Source organism: Mytilus edulis, chromosome 7 (genome assembly GCF_963676685.1).
Source record: "Mytilus edulis chromosome 7, xbMytEdul2.2, whole genome shotgun sequence".
Lineage (NCBI taxonomy): Eukaryota > Metazoa > Mollusca > Bivalvia > Mytilida > Mytilidae > Mytilus > Mytilus edulis.
The window spans coordinates 31394398-31417427 of NC_092350.1; the positions used below are offsets into that span (position 1 = coordinate 31394398).

Consider the following 23030-nt stretch of genomic DNA (forward strand, 5'->3'; position numbering starts at 1 on the left):
ATTAGGATTTTAACAAACTGTTATTTAGAAATTTAGAAATTTTATTGAATCAATCTGATATAATACTCTCTTAGGCATGTTAGGAAAAGTTGTTTATGTCTCTTTTGGTCATATACATGTAGCTCTAGAAGTATTTCATCTTTTATAACATTGACTTTCAAAGGTTTGAGTTTGAGCATTTCATGGTACAAGTAGCAGAAAAATGAACCAGACGCATAAACGTAATAAATCATTATTTAATTTTAAGATTAAATATACAATTATCTCTGAGTTTGTAGTTTTCCCCTGACGTTTGAACAAATACAAATTACTTTTATTCAGTATAAAACGCAGTAATTTCGTCAATTTCTGAGACAGGGCTGTTTTTGACCCTTCGTGGCCATACTCTTTTGGATCATATAATAGTATTTCCAAATGTGAATCCCTTAGTAATAATGGTATTTCCAATTTGGATCCCATAGTAATAATGGTATTTCCAATTTGGATCCTAAAGTAATAATGGTATTTCTAATTTCGATCCCATAATGTTATTTCAATTTTGATCTCATTATGTTATTTCCACTTTGGATCCCATAATGTTATTTCCAAATTGGATCAAAGAGTAATAATGGTATTTCCAATTTGAATCCTGCAATGGTAGTTCCAATTTGGACAGATTTTTTCTGATTAAGTTGTGGATGACATATTGATTGTTTAGCACTCTTAATATTTCCTATTTCTATCATTACTTTAAAATTTCTTTTTCAGTTCAGTTTGTGTTGTCTTTGTAGTTGTAATGTCAATAGCAACAATATATGACATAATCACAAGACAAATTTTCAAACGCAACAAGACAAGTAAATATACGGTTAATTCTTCAACTAATGAAACACAAGAGACAGATGCAATAAAGGGGGAATCCTACTCCAAGAACGCAGATACTCCGGTAGTGTGTAGTACAAGAGAACTAAGTAACAAGGAGGAAGAAAAATCAACCATTAAGCACGGTACAGGGTATTCATATATAGATTTGTCGACTGTGACAAAATAGATAAGGTTATACTATTTTACCCTAAAAATTTGTTGCACATAACATTCAATACAATTTGAAAGGCTGAATTAGAAATTGAAATTTGAAAACGTAGCTGTTGAGTAAGGCATACTTGGCATTTTAAATTTTGAATATTGTTTTAATGTTTTCCATAAGATAACAAGGCCCTATGTACGAAAATTTACTCTATAATTCTATAAAAATACGATGTGGTATGATAGCCAATGACACAACTCTTAACAAATGACACAGAAATTAACAAACATAGGTGACCGTACGGCCTTCAACAATGAACAAAGCCATAGTATTTTACACAGTACATTGACTTCTTAATTTTCTGTAGATCTTTTATATAAACTCTGTTCATATCAATTAATCTGAAAGTAAAAAATAAGTTTTGTCCACCACACACTTTTCCTCCTTTTCGTACATTGATATAATATAAGTCATTCATGGCCATATATATAAGTAACCGAGGCTAAAAACTATAACGTGTAAATGGTTTGTCTTGAAAAAACGTCGGAGCATATTCATTTACAGCTCTACAAGAACAATTGTCATGATCTTTGAATTGTGATTTTAAAATAAACACATACCATTTTTTTATTTTAATCTTTACATCAGAATGACTACAAATAATCTATATACATTAAAAAGACTACATACATAATAAATGCATCAAAACAGCATTGAATTAACAACACTGCATAATATTTTAGAACAGTGAAAGTGTCATTTTGAATACAATATATGTAAAGTGGTTCATTGATTGATTTCTTTTGTGTTTTAACGCCACAGTCAACACAATTGAGTTAACGAAGTAGCCAGATTTTATTTAAGAAGAAAGCAGGAATTTCCGGAGAGAACCAAAAACCGTTGAAAGGAAAACTGGCATATACTTATTCAATCAGATCGGTCGAACGCACCTGTTACTTGCAGAATTCGAGGTGCTCACAACCACAGTGTTGAATCCTCTAAAATATAATAGACATACTTAGGCGTTTTATTGTAATGAATACAGATGTTAGCATTTCTGAAAATGATGTGTTTACTTTAACAGGGATCCTTGGACAATTACTCTTATCCTTTTCCGTATACACGAATGGTTCCAAGATTCTAAGCACACACCAATCAGCTGGGACATTAACAGCTATCAATGGTATCCGATTCATTAGTATGACCTGGATAATACTGGGTCATACATTTGTATTTGGATTTATGCAGGGGAGCGTAGGTATGCATTTTTATCAGATTAAAATGTTTGATATTATTTCAATAACAAAGTTAATATTTTAGATAAAAACAAGCATTTGTTTACTTTCAAGGTTGCTTGTCGTTTAATCGTTACAAAAACAGTTTCTTTTAAATATGGATGGTATATTTTTTATCCAATGAATTGAGCTTAAAGGATGACCACGTCTAAACATCTGTCTTTTAATCAGTCCGCTTATCTGTGTATCTCTCTTTATTTCTGTCTGATATATTACAATTTGTTCCAAGAGGGAAGAGGGAAGTTTTGAAATTAAGATAAACTAGATGTGTCGGAGTGACACGAATAGTCCCGCTCGCAAAAGAAAAACGCTAGAAGCCATTTTTAAAAGACCTTATAGCTGTTCGTTCCGGAATGACGGAATGACGGATAAGGGTAACCCTAATTTGTCCCGACAACGTTGTTTCGGGGCTATAAAAACGTGTTCCTCTATGTTTTAAAAGAATATTACATGTAAAAAAATATTTCTCAATTCAATTTTCAATTTATTTATTTTTACTGTAGAAAATATTGCCACGATGTTTCCAACGTATATAAAGAGGCTCTCATTTATGGCTGTCATGAATGCCCCGGTTGCTGTAGATACGTTCTTTGCGCTCAGGTAGGATTTTAATGCTAGTATAGATACATGTAGACGAAGTTCTAGGCTATTGATTCAGACAAAATATTCTGTGCACGTATTAAGTCTGCTTTGTGTTTTAAGTGGCTTTGTCTTTGTTTTGAAGGCACATTTTTTTCCAATGACCATTTAAGGAATCGCCAACCTTGTTACAGAAAAATTGAAATATACTGGATATGTATGGTTTATATGCAGTCAACTTAATGGTATGCCGTTGTCCGTATTTTTGGTAGTCCATTTTATTTCTTTTTTTTCGTCCAAGTGTTACTGGTCTTTAATGTCGTTGTTAACTTAACAGTTTGATTGCTAGATATTTTGATCTTTCAAAACTAAAAGTACAAACAACTTCCTTTCAAATGTTACGAGCTTTCATATGTATAAAATTGAAGATAACCAAAATCCGATAAGGACAAAAACGCTCGGAGAGTCAATTTCGTGATAACGTAAAGCATCTAAATTGACGAAATATTTCTTTTTGGATATATCAATAATGATTATTTGTATGAACGTGTAACGTTTCAGAACAATTTTGAATAGAGGGAATCTTCAAACATCAAAACTTGACAAATAACCTAATTGATATCACCAAAACTGACAAATAACCTAAATGTTATCACCAGAACTGACAAATAACCTAAATGATATCACCAAAACTGATAAATAACCTAATTGATATCACCAAAATTTAATACTGGTTATTCAGATTTCGATGCTTGGGAAATGGTCATTTGATTGTGGGAGAGGGGTGGGGCATGGAGCTTATTGTTGTTTTATCCTGATTGTTTAAATATATTAAAGTATGTTATATAATTTCATGTTATATTTCAGTGGTCTTCTGTTAACCTATTTAACTCTGAAACAGATGAAGAAAAGCAAAGGAAAGATTAACTGGTTTCTGTTCTATTTTCATCGTTTTTGGAGGTTAGTAGGAATCAAAATGGTAACAGAAAAACAAGTAAATGAGTATTTTTAATTAAACAGGTCGAGAACTCTAGATTTCCTGACGTCAGAATATATTTGCATAGTAATTTCCCAAACACAAGGCCAATACGGCCTTGAAAAACTGACCAATCGACTCAATGAACTACAATGCATTGTGGGATACTACGAGTTGACTACAACTTGAAAACACGTGGAATTAGTGGGAAAACTGTCCACTAATATAGTGTCTTGGACTCTCAAAATAAATGTTTTTGATCTGCGAATATGTTTATTGTAAAATGTATAACATACTCTTCAATTTGCATGCTCAGATTAAAAAAATATTGTTTACGGGCTTCACGATTCGACTTTCTTTTTCGCCTTGTAAAAGTAGTTGAACAGGTTTTTTGTATGGAACGCCATGACTGCCTTTTGTTAATGATCAGCATTATATGCAGTGCTCACACCATTATATTAAGTGCTCACACCATTATATTAAGTGCTCACAACATTATATTAAGTGCTCACACCATTATATGCAGTGCTCACACCATTATATGCAGTGCTCACAACATTATATTAAGTGCTCACACCATTATATGCAGTGCTCACACCATTATATTAAGTGCTCAACATTATATTAAGTGCTCACAACATTATATGCAGTGCTCACACCATTATATTAAGTGCTCACAACATTATATTAAGGGCTCACAACATTATATTAAGTGCTCACACCATTATATTAAGTGCTCACAACATTATATTAAGGGCTCACAACATTATATTAAGTGCTCACACCATTATATGCAGTGCTCACATCATTATATTAAGTGCTCAAAACATTATATTATGTGCTCGCAACATTATATTAAGTGCTCCCAACATTATATGCAGTGGTCAAAGCATTATATGAAGTGGTCAAAACATTATATGCAGTGGTCACAACATTATATGAAGTGATCACAACATTATATGAAGTGATCACAACATTATATGAAGTGCTCACAACATTATACGTTTTTTGTTGTATGATGAGATTGTTGTATGATGAGATTAATGTATGATGAGATCATTCGGTAAACATCGTTTTTTAGCGGAAATTACCGAATCCATAATTTGTAAATTACGGTAATGCCCAGCAAACAAATTTAAACAGTTATTAAAGTCATGTGATCATAAGGCAGTATACAATATTTAAAACTGATTGAAATAAGTAAGGAAAAGATGAAACTAAGAAGTGAATGATTAAAGTAGTTCTGTTCGTCGTAAGAAATACGAATGGCAAAATGTAAGTGAAATAATAAAAAGCTTATTTAATGAAATATCGAAGGGAAATTTGTATAACATATTCCTCGAGCTCATTTCCCACTGAAGAACTTTAGCAAGGTGCCACTTTATAGTCCGTACTCAGTTTAAAAAAAGCTTAATTACATTTTAAATAAAACAGTCAGCTTTCTATAACACATAAGCGTTATATTACGCTAGCTTATATATATGTCATGATTGAGTCATTTTTGGCATCCATTTTCAGAATTTGGGGCTATTGATTTTTATTTTTCTCTCGGCAAGTCGAAAATATTTTTTTTAATTCAATTTTAGCATTACATATATTGGCAGCTAGGGGTGAATCAACCAAATTTTTTTTCTCAGAATCAAAAACAAATTATTTTTTTCTCCAAAAACTGGAAATAAAATTGAGAAAGGAAATGGTGAATATGTCAAAGCGACAACCACCCGACCATAGAGCAAACAACAGCCGAAGGCAACCAATGGGTCTTCAATGTAGCGAGAATTCCCGCACCCGTAGGTGTCCTTCAGCTGGCCCCTAAAATATGCATAATAGTACAGTGATAATGGACGTCATACTAAACTCCGAAGAATTATACACAAGAAACTAAAATTTAAAATCATACAAGACTAACAAAGGCCAGAGGCTCCTGACTTGGGACAGGCGCAAAATTGCGGCGGGGTTAAACATGTTTATGAGATCTCAACCCTCCCCCTATACCTCTAGCCAATGTAGAAAAGTAAAAGAATAACAATACGCACATTAAAATTCAGTTCAAGAGAAGTCCGAGTCTGATGTCAAAAGATGTAACAAAAGAAAATAAATAAAATGACAATAATACATAAATAACAACAGACTACTAGCAGTTAACTGACATGCCAGCTCCAGATCTCAATTAAACTGATTGAAAGATTATGTCTTCATCATATGAATATCAGGTACAATCCCTCCCGTTAGGGGTTTAGTATCATACTATCATAAAATATATGAGAAGAACATAACCCGTGTCATGCCAACAACTGTTTTTTTTAGAAATAAATGTGTTTAGTTCCGATGCAAAGACCCTATCAGTGAATCAATGTTAAAGCCAAAATATGCAATCTTTAATGACCTGACAACAGTATCGTAACTATATCCCCTTTTAATAAGTCTATTTAAAGGTTTTGTTAGTTTCTGAGGAGAATACTGACATTTTTGTGCTTTATAAAGAATATTTCCATAAAATTTTGGATGTGAAATACCTGAACGTATAAGATGTCTGCATGTTGAGTTATATTTACGAATTATTTCCTTATACCGGTGATAAAATTTAGTAAATGTTTTGACCAGTTTGTGATATCGAAAACCCTGGTGTAATAATTTTTCAGTAATACATAAATTTCTCTCGCTAAAATCTAATACATTGTTACATACACGAGCGAATCGTACAAGTTGAGATATATAAACACCATAAGATGGTGACAAGGGAACGTCACCATCTAAAAATGGATAATTAACAATAGGAAATGAAAAATCATCTCTTTTATCATAAATTTTTGTATTAAGCTTCCCGTTTATGATATAGATATCAAGATCGAGGAAAGGGCAGTGGTCATTGTTATCATTAGCTTTATTTAAAGTAAGTTCTACAGGATAAATTTCTTTAGTATACATACTGAAGTCGTCATTATTTAGAGCCAATATATCATCCAAATATCTAAAAGTATTGTTAAATTTTTGTATCAAATGTTGTTTTGATGGGTCTTTGCTAATTTTAGTCATAAATTGTAACTCATAACAATACAAAAACAGGTCCGCAATAAGTGGTGCACAGTTAGTCCCCATTGGAATTCCAATAACTTGACGATATACGGAATCTCCAAAGCGAACAAAAATGTTATCAAGTAAAAATTCAAGTGCATAAATAGTATCAAAGCATGTCCAATTGACATAGTTCTTTTGTTTATTGCTACTAAAAAATGATCTAAAAGAGTTTGAACATATGTACTCGCATTCCGACTTTTTAAATGCCCAGTTAATTAGGGATGTGAATTTTTTCTTAATAAGAATATGAGGCAAAGTGGTATATAGGGTAGAAAAATCAAAACTTTGAACAGATTCAAAATCACCAATATATGCATGCAATTTATCAAGTACTTCCAACGAGTTTTTGACACTCCAAAAGTAATTAATTCCACTATTTTCAAAGGCCTTATTTGAACAATTTATTATCAGGTTTTTTATTGTACCAAGTGTACTAGTAAGTAAAACAGACAATTAAGTAGTTGAACAATGGCTGGAAGATGAAATAAATCTATATTTGTAAGGTTTTACACTTTTTTTCAAAAAAATCCATAAATTTTACCCTTTCAAGACCCAGTTTAACATTATTTTCATTTAAAGTTATCATCTCTTATGAAAACTGAGTTTGTGGGGATGAAAAACGTTTACTACGTTTGTTTGTCATTTTGCACGGTTAATATATATATAAAAAAAAGTGGTATGCTTGATAATGAAACAACTTTCCACAAGAGACAAAATGACATCACAGAAATTAACAACTAAACGGCCACAGTACGGCCTTCAACAATGAGCAAAGCCCATACTGCATAGTCATGCAGCTATAGAAGGCCCCGAAATGATAAACGTAAAACATTCCTAATTTATGTACAAACAAACGATCGAAAAACTAACATGTATATAACACATTAACAAACGACAACCACTGAAATAAAGGCACCTCCAGACTTGGGACAGCCACATATACAGAATGTGCGGCGGGTTTTAACATGTTAGCGGGATACCAACCCTCCGTCTAACCTGGGACAGTGGCGTAACAGAACAACATAAGAACGAACTATGAAAATCAGTTGTAAAAGGCTTAACTCATCAGATGGGTACAAATATAAATCCATCTACCAGAAAATAGAGTAGACGTGGGCGGGTACTTCTATATCCCAACAACAAAAAGACACTATAAGTACTGATCTGAGAGTACTCGCAATTACTGACAGCTAGTTCAAAGCCACTAACAACTAATAAAAAAACATGCATCTAAGTTTTGCATTTAGGTAAAGATTGAAACAAACTGTGAGTAAAATAGAATGATTTACTATTATTGGATAGTAACGATTGTCTATGAAAAAGGAGTCATTTTCAATTTTCTTCAACTTTGTACTTGTTTGGATGTATAAATATTTTGATATGAGCGTCACTGGTGAGTCTTATGTAGACGAAACAAGCATTTGGCGTACTAAATTATAATCCTGATACCTTTGATAACTACTTGACCTAAATTAATTCTGGTTAAGTTACATTAAGATACAAAATATAATCAACTACAAGTCATAGAAGAATAATATCATTTAGATCGCACTTCTTTGATAACAATGGACCTCGAAAAAAGATTCAAATTTGTGTTTAGGTCCAGATGATAGCAACAACACAAAAAATAAGAATTCTATTTGTTGCTGAGCACTTCTTTGATTTTATTTAAAGTCCACACAATTTGTTTTGTAACGGAAGAACAAAAAAAGATACTCATTATTATGTCAATATATAATTGTAATATAATTATATTAATGGAGAACTTCTAGTATTGTTTTACTGTGAATTCTTCTCGTTGTTGTGATTGGCGTTCTAATTCTTCTCACATACAAGCTTGTCTATAGTCTGAGGATTTCTGTTATTTTTGCTACCAATTTTTTTCCATATCCCATGTTAGGGTTGAAAATTTCATATCTGAATATTTTTTTCGTTATCTGGAAAGTTACTTTTGACGGCGGATCTTGATTGTTTCTGTGGGGCTTCTTTCTCATGGATAGGGATCACTCACGGGGAAAAAAATGGAAAATTGTCGAAACTAATTTGACTTTTATGTATAGCATAAAATCGAGAATGGAAATGGGGAATGTATCAAAGAGACCACAACCCGACTCCATAGAAAAAACAACGGCAGAAGGTCACCAACAGTTCTTCAACGTAAAGAGAAATTCCCGAACCCGGAGGCGTCCTTCAGCTGGCCCATAAACGAATATATATTAGTTCAGTGATAATGAACGCCATACTAATTTCCAAATTGTACACAAGAAACTAAAATTATAATAATATAAGAAAAACAAAGACCAGAGGCTCCTGACTTGGGACAGGCGCAAAAATGCGGCGTAGTCCGAATTATATTCTTAAAAGAATTTAAATTCACAAACTAGTTATTTTGCACCAAACATTAATAACTGTTTAAATTTGTTTGCTGGGAATTACCGTAATTTACAAATTATGGATTCGGTAATTTCCGCAAAAAAACGATGTTTACCGAATGATCTCATCATACATCAATCTCATCATACAACAATCTCATCATACAACAAAAAACGTATAATGTTGTGAGCACTTCATATAATGGTGTGAGCACTTAATATAATGTTGTGAGCCCTTAATATAATGTTGTGAGCACTTAATATAATGGTGTGAGCACTGCATATAATGTTGTGAGCACTTAATATAATGTTGTGAGCACTTAATATAATGGTGTGAGCACTGCATATAATGGTGTGAGCACTTAATATAATGTTGTGAGCACTTAATATAATGTTGTGAGCACTTAATATAATGCTGTGAGCACTTAATATAATGGTGTGAGCACTGCATATAATGCTGATCATTAACATAAGGCAGTCATGGCGTTCCATATTTTTTCATTGTTATGCATTGTACTTGTGCAATAATTTCACGGCGTGAAATAGTGAAATTTTAGATAAATTGACTACTGTCTAGTATGAACAATTTTTGAGCTCTTTTAAACCTGTATATTTTCATTCCAACAACATTTCTGCCTCGAAAAACATGAAAACTGGCGCTGATTGAAACACATCTATATATACTGGATGTGTAAACTTATTTTTATCAGGACCTGAACTAAAAGTAAGAACATCATAATATTCAGTATGCTAAAAATCAGTGTTTTTAAAACGGGGACGGTAAATTGCTTATAAAAAAAGAAGATGTGGTTTGATTGCCAAAGAGAAACTCTCCAAAAGAAACCAAAATGCCTGACACAGACATTAACAACTATAGGTCAGCGTACTGTCTTCAACAATGAGCATATCCCATTCCCATTCCGCATAGTCAGCTATAAAAGGCCCCGAAATGACAATGGAAAACAATTCAAACTAGAAAACTAACGGCCTTATTTAAAAAAAAAAAAAAAAAAGAAGAGACCAAAATGCCTGCAAAACAAAAGGAACAGTTTGAAGATCTTTGAAAGTCCCAAATACTGAAATATGTCTAAAATCAATTATACCTATTTTGTTTACATTGTCAGATACGAATCTAAAAAGGTCTTGTTCAGTTTTGTTGAAATATGATGGATGATATAGGTTTTGTCCATGTTCTGTACCTTTCAAATACTCAATATGAAAATATTACTTAGTGTTCTACAGACGTCAGTAAATATTTTATACAGAAAAATTGAACTTTCTGAAAGATGTTTGTATACAAAAATAAGGAGATGTGGTATGATTGCCAATGGGACAACTATCCATTTAAGCTCAAATGAATTGGATGTAATTAGTGATAGGCATCTGTAATGCCTTCAACGATGAGAAACATCCCGTATAATCGGCTATATTTGGCCCCGATTGATGAACATTCGTTTCTTAAAGACAAAGGAATAAACACATTCTTTTCCTTGATTTAAATTACTTTTTAATCATAAAAGAAGGTACACTATCATAAAATGAATTTTGTGAAAACATAGATGTAGGTAAATCCAGAAAAGCGCTTCGGACGCAAGAAATTACTAAATGTGTTGTTTTCAATTTTTTAGAAAGTTTAGTGATCTCATCAGATATTTGACTAACTCTAAGTCTTCGCCTTTTTACGAACACAAAATTCAAGGATCATATGTTTTTCATTAACTATCTACCAGTATGCAAAAGTTGATGCTCTCATGAATATTAGCACCGGCTATTATCGACGACTAACTCTAAACTATTTGTTTGATGGGTAATTGTGTTTTTCACTGTTGTTTCGCTTCTGTCTGGTGGACGAATACCTGACATCTCCGTGTCATCATCAAACATATTAATGGCTGTATATCGGGTAATTCAAACACTTATTTCTTCGTATAGAAACATTTCTTCGTTAATCTGAGCATGGAACGAATACTTTATATTACGAACTATAAATGTGGATACAAAAAATGAAAAACTAAGCGAAATTGTGAATCCCGCATTGCACGAAAAAATGTGTTGTACTTCAGTAAATAACACGCGTGTTCGGTTGATAGTAAACACGTAGTAGTCCATCATGCATTGTTACTCATTTAGTGGATTGGTCAAAAACCCAGGTAAAAATAAATTGCGTCACACGTAAACAAACAATTACATGTGCTAGGACATAAGTATGCTAATTCATGCATTTCCATATAAGGTAGTGGTCCCGACCTGTTAAAGGGAAATGATGAACATATGATTATTACTATCATAAACTATACTTAACGTGACAACTGAATTTCTGAAATCAAGTCATAAGCGATATGAAAATATGCAATATAATCAGAACCGACTTATACATTGTGTTTTGAAAATGCCTTAAGTATATAACTTACATGTTAGAAACATGTATGTGTTTCTTTCTTTTCCCCACGCAAACTGAAAAGTGCAATGCTGTCTTAAATTATGATTAATATGTATAAACATCATTTATATAAGATTTGAAGAATTTTCTGTTGGAGTTAATTTCTTAATGCTTACATAATAAAGTAAGATTTCGGTTTGCCTGCTTACTTTGTTTGTATAAAGGTTTATATATCGTTGTCAATATAAATTTGGAATTTTATGCGACTGTCATACATGTAGAGGTTTAGCTAGCTATAAAACCAGGTTAAATCCACCATATGCATTCACTACATAAGAAAATGCCTGTATCAAGTCAGGAATATGACAGTTGTTACCCATTCGTTTGATGTGTTTGAGCTTTTGATTTGCCATTTGATTATGGTCTTTCCGTTTTGAATTTCCCTCGGAGTTTGGTATTTTTGTTATTTTACTTTTTGGTAACGCATTATGATTAAGATTGACATCTGCAAACAATATAAATAAGCAGTTAAACCTGTATATCTTATATTTAGATTCCTAACTTTCAGGATAATATCCAATCAGGCGCGGATCCAGAAGGGGGGGGGGGGTTCCGGGGGTTGGAACCCCCCTTTTTTTTGGACGATCAATGCATTTGAAGGGGACATGTAATTGGAACCCACCCCCCTTTTGTCCTAGGTTAGGAACCCCCCTTTTTAAAATGGCTGGATCCGCCCCTGCCAATCAAATTTAAGTATAATGTAGACATGTTTATCTCCGCTTATTTATATAGTTTGCAGATGTCAATCTTGATTACAATGCTCGAGCAAACATTTATACAAACAAAGCATGCAAGCCAACCAAAGCCTTAGTCTACAAGCATTAGGCTATTAGCTCTTAAGTGTTCATGCAGCCTTTGCTACCTTATATTTTTTTTTTAATTTCAAAAATCAGTTTGACATCATCTACTCTTAGTACATACAAATACATTTTAGTGAATAGGTAGAATGGTTGAACCTTGACATAAGGTTCCAAGTTTTACGGACCCTTTTATTTAAGATATTTGAAACATTCAAGTGTATTTCATGATTTTCCAAAACTAGAACTTGAAAGGGTGAACTAAGGTGAAATTTTAAAAATCTAGAATTCGAAGTTGATACTTTAAGTCGAAAGAACATTAGTTAAGGAACAAATAAGCTAAAAATATTAATAGGTTATGGAGCACTTTTTCGAGATATTTGATATTTTTTAAATGGCGGGAAAAGGCTGACTTGGACTTTTACCCTATATTTGCATCGGTAAATTTTGGGTCTCAAATCGAAAGAAAAGAAATCTAGAATCTGCTTAAATTTTGGTAAATGACCTTTTATGAGCTATTAAGTCTTTTATGAAAAGCAAAATGGGTGTTATGGGGCAAAATACTTTACCCTGCATTGAAGGAAAAGAACCAAGGAGTCTAAACATCTGACACAAATTCCTGAGCATCACTTAAGTACATCCTTAATTATATATTTTCATAATATTTTTTGAAATGTTCTGTTTACTTTACTTGTTCTTATTAGATTGACCCCTCCCTACATGTTGATTATGGGAATTTACATAGCAGTATTTCCTTACATTGGAAACGGACCTTTCTGGCCCAAGGATGGCTTCGAGAAAAACTACTGTAAAAACACGTGGTGGTGGAATCTATTATACATAAATAACTTCAAACCAGTTAGTGAAGAGGTTAGTATACATTTCTGCAAGAGTATCCTATAAAAGGGGCACTAGCTATCAAATTCATGTTCACCGATTTGACTAAAAATCTCATATTCGACTTATAACATACTAAACCGTAACTATATCCAAATAAAAAAAAAAAAAAAAAAAATAATTTACGATGCATAAACTCGAAATTATGTATCAGCATTTCGTGTGTATTCTAGTCTAGACTGCATCTAATTAACCATAGAGATGATCTTCCGAAGAATGCCGACAGTTATATAACCCATTGTAAACATAAACATATATATAAATAGATAGCGTACTCATGAAATTGGATTTTTCTAGGTCTGTTTGATTTCATATTATAGGTTAAAACAAAATGTTAATAATCGTTTTTACCTGTATAGAATGAGCATTTGAAGATCAATCGAATCAGTCAATCAAAATGGTTTACCCTTGTTTCACTTCCAATTTTGAAATTCTTTTCCATTTACTAGCTGAATACGCCTAGTTCATGCGTAACCCATCTCTAGCTAAGAGGTTCAATTGAAGTTAACATGAATATGGATTTAATGAGGTCGAATTATTCACTTGCAAGTGATAGTTCATTAGCAATGTTGTTGTTTTTTTACTTATTTTGACAAAACTGAAACCAAACTGGATGCTAAAAGCGAATTTTGTATTTCACAACTTCACTTTCATTAATTATTGAACAAACCAAAATTTTTTTTTATTTTATTCTATATCTCGTAGCTAGTGCCCCTTTAAGATTGTGTTGTGACTGTTATTAAATCTGCACATGAGTATAACATGATTAATATTTATACCCTTCTTTATCACATGGATTTATTTACAAAAAGTTGTATTTAGATTCATATTCCTTAGATTCATATTCCTGTTTTGTCTAGCTTTTTTTGTTTTGATTCGAATGGTGTAAGAATATGGATAAGAAGTTCCTGAAACACATGTACAAATTCAAGACCCAAATATGAATACAAAATATATACTCCAAAATATCAATAATTGATAAACATTTGTCCTCTCTGTTAATACAGGTTTATTTATATCTTTATAGTGTTTTTCCTGGACCTGGTATTTAGCTAATGATATGCAGTTTTATATAATCAGTCCAATCATAATCGCACCTCTTTACTTGTAAGTACTATACGATGCAAATGAAGATGTTGACCGTACTTATATGCTTGATATTTATAATGACATTTGTACTGGTGATGATGAGGAGGACGACGACGACGACGACGACGCAGGTAGACACATTCCAAGACGACCAGTCTTTGCTATAATTCCTATATGTCGAGTGCTTCGCAGAGGATCAGCATAATTATACAAGTTTTATAATGTTCTGTTTAACTTTTTCGGTAATCGAACCAACTACCTCCCACACTTGAGGCTAGCACTCTTCGTCGAATTCACCGAGCCAGTTTGTTTCTTGTCGAACAGTTTAAAAATAAATATCATCTTCTTTGTAATTTATTTGCAGTGTTTTCATCCGCGTCGTTTCTAATGCTATAAATAGATATAAGAAGATGTGGTATGAGTGAAATGAGACAACTCTCCATCCAACAATTAAGAACAAAGATATGATAAGCATGTGAAAGCTCTCTCACAGGCAATCAACCCATCTTTGAAAAATGTAAGGGCATACACCACAAGCACGGGGACACAGTCTACTGCATCCACACAGCACGAGCAACAAAACATGCAGTACATAGATATAAGAAGATGTGGTATGAGTGCTAATGAGACAAGTCTCCATCCAATTCCAATCCTATAAGAATGTTTTCTAAAGTGTGAATTTACTTGACATTTTGTCAACGTCTATATGTGCCAACTAGTTTATATGTTTGTATTTATTTATATCATATAAGGGTTTACCAAATTATGTTGATTTTTAATTTGTATATTTAGTTCGAAGATTGCAGGCACAATTGTTATAAGCATCTTTTTGCTTGCAACATCAATAACATCAGGGATTGTATCTAAGCATTTTGAACTTGGAGTTTCCACATTTGGGTAAGTTGTATATGAATACTGGAAAAGGAATTACAATTTAACTGTTTATTCAAGACGATGCTCTATAGTTTTCAGATAATATAATTGATATATTAAATTTAAGTTTTTTAGTTTTTTTTTTATTTACACTGTGCCTTTGCAGAATTGTTACAAATAGGCGTAGTTTCATTCATTATGTTCTATGTTTTTATGCCCCCCCCCCCCCCCCCATGTTCGTTTCCGTACTCTAACTTCGGTTTACCTCATGTAAATTTTATGAAACTCATACACAATGCTAAGAACTAAAACTTGAATTTTTGAAGCGATTCACCCACTGTTCAAGATTAATGTCCATTTGGAAAATTGAATTTTTTTTTGTTATTTCCGCATTCTTACTAAAGGTTGCCTTACACAAATTTTATGATACTCATAAACAATGCTTACAACTATAAAACGCTGACAGGATTCGAATTTAGGCAGTGAGTCATTTACCGTTCTAGACTTATTCCTCTTTTTAACTAGGAAAATTGCAAATTTTGAGCGGGGGCATTCGTGTCCTCGGATACATTTTCATTTTATTTTTATTTTTTCAATATTAGAGAAAGTATTCTGTGCTTACATGTCATCTGTATAGAATCATTGTATAGTCTAAGTACATATAGATTTTGATGTTTTTGAAAGACAACATTGGATGGTATAGATATGGATTATGTAAATAAGGGGGTGTCAGTGTTTCATATTTGTTTTCTAACTATATTGTATATAATTTAAGTTACTTTGAAAGAATTGAGTATAAGAAGGGTAACGTAATCCCACTTTTTGTTTTTGTATTGATTTAGTCGGTCACATTTCGACTGAAAGAGTTTTTATTGACCCTTCGATATCTTCCGCCTCTTAAATGTTTAATTACAGGTTTAATTCACCATTTTCTACATTAGAAAATGCCTGCACTAAGCTTAAGTCAGGAATATGACAGTTGTTTTTCATTCGTTTGATGTGTTTGAGTTTTTAATTTTGCCATTAAAAACCGGACTTTCCGTTTTTTTTTTTAAAGTATGGGAATTGTGTTACTTTACTTTTTATTACATTTTTAGTGCTCAGCTTAAGGTAGCACTACAGTCAAAATTTTCTGACTCCAATCAACAGTCTTTAAAGATTAATTTCTACAAAACTACTCAATGGATTTTTAAAATCTTTAACTCATTTTAAAGCTGAAATATAACTCTTTCTTAATCTATATATAAATTTATTTTTTGTTTGATTAATTTCAAAATATAGCTCATTAATTGCCCGAAAAGTGGTCTTCCAACTTGGATGAAAATGGCACATTCATGTCAAATGGTAGTAAAAATCTGTTTTCATCCCTTTAATCAACCATATACAATCAACAAAACCGTGTCTTAGATTTTTGATATATTCCTCCAGTAAGAAGATATATTGATTTAACTGCTGGGTTCCAAACCTCATTTCACCTTTCATCTTTGAAGACCTATAAATTCATTTAGAAACAAATTATCCAAAAACTGGGACACGGTATTGTAAAAAATACATGCTTCAATCATATATATCAAAGTCAGGCCAGAGGGGGTAATCATTAAGTTTCTATTTTCATTTTTTCCTTACAATTCTCATGAAAAATTGTTCTGAGAAATGACCTAAAAACTGAATTTCCCCCTTAGAACCCCTATAAAGACAATATAAATACAAAAATTCCACTGGGAACCCACCAGGAGTGTTCTGATACCATTACTATATCAATAGAACCACACACTTTGTGTCTTTGATGCTCTAATGCTGTAAATTTTGCATTATATGTGAACTGTCCAACACTAACTTGGCATTTGGCGGGAGTTTGACGTCACAGATTTGACCAACATCTGTGATGTAGTAATTAAATATAGACAAAGATCCGCCTCTTTCCAGACAGTCTAAGATAAGAGAATAACCTCATTGACCAGCTGTATATAATCAATGTTTAACATCATTATTCTCTATATATAAAGAATAACTTTCATTTGAATTTGAAAAAAGAAATAAACTGTCTGAAATAAGCTAGAACATTAAAAGTGTGCATCAAAAAACATGTTCATAAAAAGATCAAGAGTTAGACCATGTTTTTTTTAAAAATTTAATGGAACTGACAAATTACACATAAACTGAAAATTAGTTAAAATGCATAAAACTGTATTTAAATGAATAAGACCAAAGAGAAGATATTTATACAGACAGTCAGAGGCTTTCAAAAATACTTTCCCATTCTTTACCATATTAATTTTATTTCATTTTTTGCAGATTTTTTCTTTTTCTTTGTTCACTTCCATGTTATATAAACAATTTTTGTTGCAAAACAATAAGATAAGACGACAATATTTATCTTGTGGTCAGGGATTAACAGCTGGACACTGGTAACAACAGATGATTGACATATAATTAGCCCCTCCCAAATGCCTATATATTTAGATTAATTACCATGTGCTTTTATTTACATAAGTTCAATATCAATTTTCTCCCTGTTGTGATATGATAATGACTTTGGGATTTTTACAAACTGCCCAGAATAATTCTTACTTCAAAATTATGTGATAAAAAAATATCTTCAAAAAATCATCGTTAGACTGTAGTGCTACCTTAATTGCAGTGATATGGCAAATGTTGTTTTTTAATATGTCCATGTATAACATTTCTAAGAAATTTAGATCTGCGTCTTTCCTGAGAGAACGAAAGAGTCAAAGTTAGTATGTCAAATATACCTGGGCATTGTCATTATTATTCATACTTTGTTATCTATAGATGCATTTAAATATTCTCTTGCAAAATTGGATTTTTTAGTACTGCATTTGTTTTTAGAAAAAATGGTGGCGCACATTTTGACGAATACTATCAGAAACCTTATTGTAGAATGGGACCTTATCTTCTAGGCATGTACACAGGTTATCTCCTGTATAAATGTAACTGTAAATGTCGTATTAACAGGGTAAGTGTTTTTAAATGTACGTTAATAATTCTTATTCATGAAAAGTGGTTTGCTGGTTATGGACTATTGCGAGCTCATATTGTGTAGCTGTCATATTGTGATTGTTGTCATTGTTGAAGACCAATTTGACAATAATATTTATTTCCGGTGGGCTACCATGTATAGATAATATAGAATAATATTTAAAAACTCACGAGATAGCGACGTTTCACTATAAAAAGAGTGATCTAAAGTTACATCATGTGTTACAACTAATTGTTTTTAATTTTGACAAATAAGAGTCATTCTACAATAAAACAAAGACCAGTCAATTTCTACAAGTAGTCTCTTACACATGTACAGGATATTTGAAAATTACCAATTTGTCGATTATATTGCTATGGAATTGGTCGTCCCGAAGATGATCCACTTATTATCCAATTTAATGTTTTGTTACAGTACCTGAACTTCTTGCTGTGGATAGTATTTTCTGTAATTGCTGTTCTGGTACTGTATGGAGTGTATGGAAACTACAACGATAATCCAATGTCTGAAGATGTTACTGCTCTTTACAACGCGGTCCACAGATCTGCATGGGGTGCTGCCATCTGTTGGGTAATATTTGCGTGTGCTACGGGAAATGGTGGTGAGTACTTTTGATATGTGTGATATTGTGATTATTTTGTGCGGCGGCTTCTTCAAACATATTAAGCGTGTAGAATAAATTGTTAAGCAAATTTGAAAAGCATGTATTTTTTACAGATTATTTTTTAGTTTATGTGGAAGATATCGAATCGAAGGAACATTCAAAACAAATAGGGCGAAGAAAAACTGACAACGCCATGGCAAAAAATGAAAAGAAGAACAAAAATTTTATAGTGATTAAGATTATATTTAAAGTTGACAGTTGTAACCCAATATTTAACATTTTTCACCTATTATTTTTTGTATTTTGCTCACACATTGTTGTAAATATATTGAAATTCTATGCGAATTTCATAAAAGTGAGAGGTTTAGCTAGCTATGAAACAAGGTTATCCACCATTTGCTATGTAAGGAGATGCTTGTGCCAAGTCAGGACTAGAACAGTTGTTTTCCATTCGTTAGATGTGGTTGAGCATTTGATTTTGCCATTTCGTAAAGGACTTTCCGTTTTGAATTTCCCTTTTAGTTCGGTATTTTTTTCTTTTCTGCTACACATGTTACACCCGTCGTTGCTCAAGCAAGTACAAATCTGGTGATTAGTCTCATTGGGTGATGTCACAAGTGAGTAGATATGACGGGATTATGGTCAGGATAATTGGAAAATACATTTTATCGTAAAAATGCATGTCATCCATCTAAGCTGAAATGTTTTACGATAAACAGTCGCAAGATAACAATATATATGCGAGATGTGGAGCTTTTTTTAAGGAAATAAAGCTTGTGAACAAGATGTTTATCATTGCAAGTCGGCTATAGTTGTTGAGCCATATGACACAACGAACTATACTCATTACATGTATGTCATACAAATCTGTTTCTTGTAGTCTATGTTTATTTTCCTAGGGTTTATCAATACTGTACTCTCCTGGAAGATGTTTATACCCTTTAGTAGACTGACGTTTTGTGCCTATCTATTACATCCCGTGGTACAGTTTTACTATTATGGATCTAAGAAGAAGATGACATATTGGGATGACCACCAGACGGTAATTCTTATTAACATGAAAGCACTTTCATTCATACTCTAAAATTCTATTTATTTTCTATGATTTCCGTTTTTGTAATAACCTTTTTAAATTAAGGTGAAAGTAGTATACTGATGTTCAAATTTAATAGATCTATTAAAAGCAAGCAAATCAAGGTAACAAACAGAAACTGAAAGCATAAAAAAAGAAGCTAGACCGTATGCGTCGACACGGTAAGCTAGAATTAACTAAACAAACTGATGTCATATGTTTACTATGATTGATCCAAATTCGTTGATTTGATTTATTACAAAATAGAGGTAAAATATACCAAAAAGATAATCTAACTCTAATCATGTAAATTGAAGTCAACCTGATAATATCATGACAAAAAAATCAAAGACGACGAAAAGAAACATAACAACCTACAAGACACAACAATACATTGTTATCAAGGTACCAGGCTTTTAATTTGTATTATTGGTACGCCAGACGCGCGTTTCGTCTACACAAGACCAATCAGTGACGTTCAGATCAAAATAGTTAGAAAAGCCAAACAAGTATATAGTTAAAACATGAGCAACATTAACTTTACTAAAACCCGCAGGTGATTTCAACTACTTCGGATTGGTAAGCAGATCCTGGATATATTATACAACTTGTAAATGAAGAATGTAGAACATTTTACATTTACTCACAATTAACTTCTGTAATGATAAAATTATAAAATGGTATGATCCCAACACTAGTAGGTTTATCGTGAAAAAACGGCACTAATTTCTTGCTATGATCTTTTATATTGAATTCTTCCAATCTTCTATATTGTGCCTATCGAGTGATATGTTTAGTTTTGTCTCAGTGTTTTGCAGTGTTAGTGAGATGCAATCTTTCAAAAAATATGTGTCACAGATGGACAGGATGTGATTTTATTTTGTATTTGCATCACCAAATGCTTTTAACAATTTGTAGCCCGATTTTTCCGAGGCACGATAAACACATTGGAGCTGAAAAGGCTTATCCTTATCAAATTCGTTCACATTAGGAGGTTTTTAGGGATTCCTTTTGCTCAATCTTAAGTTTGTTTTGTCTGGTGTTTTGTGGACTACTGTATTTCTGTTAGTCTTTTTTTCTCTTTTGTCCATGGTATTATTTGTTTATAATAAATCTACGGATTTCGATTGCCTCCATAGTTTCTTCTCTGTTTCTAAACGGAAGTTAATGAATTTAGCTAGTATTAAATGTAGATTGGAAATTTTTGGTAACCCCTGTTAAAGTTATTTTCGACGTGTGTAAGTGAGTGCTTGTTGGTTGATCTTATTAATTATTATCTAGTTAATATCATCTAACATAGTGTATTTACTCTGTGCAACTTAAGTATTACATGATATGTACGCAATCTGTGCTACTACATGTAGATATACAAGTTGAACACGATGTACAATAAATAGTAAAACTGTAGAATGGCGACAAACATGCATTTTTTGCTCAATCTTTAGTTTTCTATGTTGTATTTTGTGTACTTTTGTTTTTCTGTTGGCCTTTTTTTTTGCCATGGCGTTGACGATTTATTATTTTCGACTTATGAGTTTGAATGTACTTTTGGTATCTTTCGCCTATCTTTAACAATTTACATACAGTTTTTTTATTTTAGATATACGAGTTTCTAGCACACGTTGTATTGTCATTTGCGGTTGCATTTATCGCTTCACTTGCATTTGAATCACCTATGATGGGACTGGAAAAGGTCATTTTAAGACGAGAAAGGAAGAAACGTGCACTTTAATCCAAAGTTGTTATACATTTTACCAAATACGAGTACATTTTGCATATAATAACGTTTTATACATTTTGATATATATATATATTTTATGACTGATTTTCAATATTTTTTTATCTGTGAATTTTGTAATCGTGTATTTGTTCTTTTAAACAATGCTTTAATAAACATACTTAAAAGGCAAATCTTTTGAAAATTTACAGTAGTCATTTGACATAACACTACGAACAGTTGTATTTGTCTCCTACACTTCTTGTGTTATAAACCTGTAATCTCTTTTGAGTTATCAATTAACAAAATGCAGTTTTTGGCTTATAACTCAAAAACCAAAGCATTTAGAACAAATCTGAAATGGGGTTAAAATTGTTTATCAGATCAAGAGCTATCTGCCCTCAAATTTTCAGATGAATTGGACAACCCGTTGTTGGGTTGCTCCCCCTTAATTGGTAATTTTAAGGAAATTTTGCTGTTTTTTTGGTTATTATCTTCAATATTATTATAGATAGAGATAAACTGTTAACAGCAATAATGTTCAGCAAAGTAAGATTTACAAATTACCGAATTTACCGAAATGGTCAGTTGACCCCTTTAGGAGTTATTGCCCTTTATAGTCAATTTTTAACCATTTTCGTAAATCTTAGTAATCGTAATCTAAACTTGGCCACAATCATCTTTGGGGTATCTAGTTTTAAAAATATGTCCGGTGACCCGGCCAACCAACCAAGATGGCCGCCACGGCTAAAAATGAAACATAGGGGTAAAATGCAGTTTTTGGCTTATAACTCAAAAACTAAATTAATGGGGTTAAATTGTTAATCCGGTTATGATCTATCTGCCCTGAAATTTCCAGATGGATCGGACAACCCGTTGTTGTGTTGCTGCCCCTGAATTGGTAATTTTAAGGAAATTTTGCTGTTTTTGGTTATTATCTTGAATGTTATTATAGATAGAGATAAACTGTAAACAGCAATAATGTATAGCAAAGTTAGACCTAAAAATAAGTCAACATGTCCAAAATGGTCAATTGACCCCCCTAAGGAGTTATTGTCCTTTAGAGTCAATTTTTAACAATTTTCATAAAAGGAGTAGGTCCGGTAAGGCCTTATTTCGGCCTCAATTTTCAAGTTCATCTAACGAAAAATTTTAGACGTTTTTTAAACACTTAAGTGTCTATTTCAATTGATTCAATTAGTTTATGGGAAAGATTTTAACTGATTACGTCATT

At 32.3% G+C, this 23030-nt stretch overlaps 1 protein-coding gene across 1 annotated transcript; it reads left to right on the top strand.

Annotated features, from left to right (window-relative positions):
* The first annotated feature begins 753 nt into the window (after positions 1-753).
* On the top strand, positions 754-21818 carry LOC139481254 (nose resistant to fluoxetine protein 6-like). Its single transcript, XM_071264433.1, has 11 exons — positions 754-986; positions 2091-2264; positions 2805-2901; positions 3748-3840; positions 13248-13413; positions 14468-14547; positions 15322-15426; positions 18253-18379; positions 18818-19004; positions 19907-20049; positions 21680-21818. Exons 1-11 carry the CDS (start codon positions 776-778, stop codon positions 21809-21811), a joined length of 1515 nt encoding a protein of 504 aa, XP_071120534.1. The 5' UTR covers positions 754-775; the 3' UTR covers positions 21812-21818.
* Positions 21819-23030: the final 1212 nt, after the last annotated feature.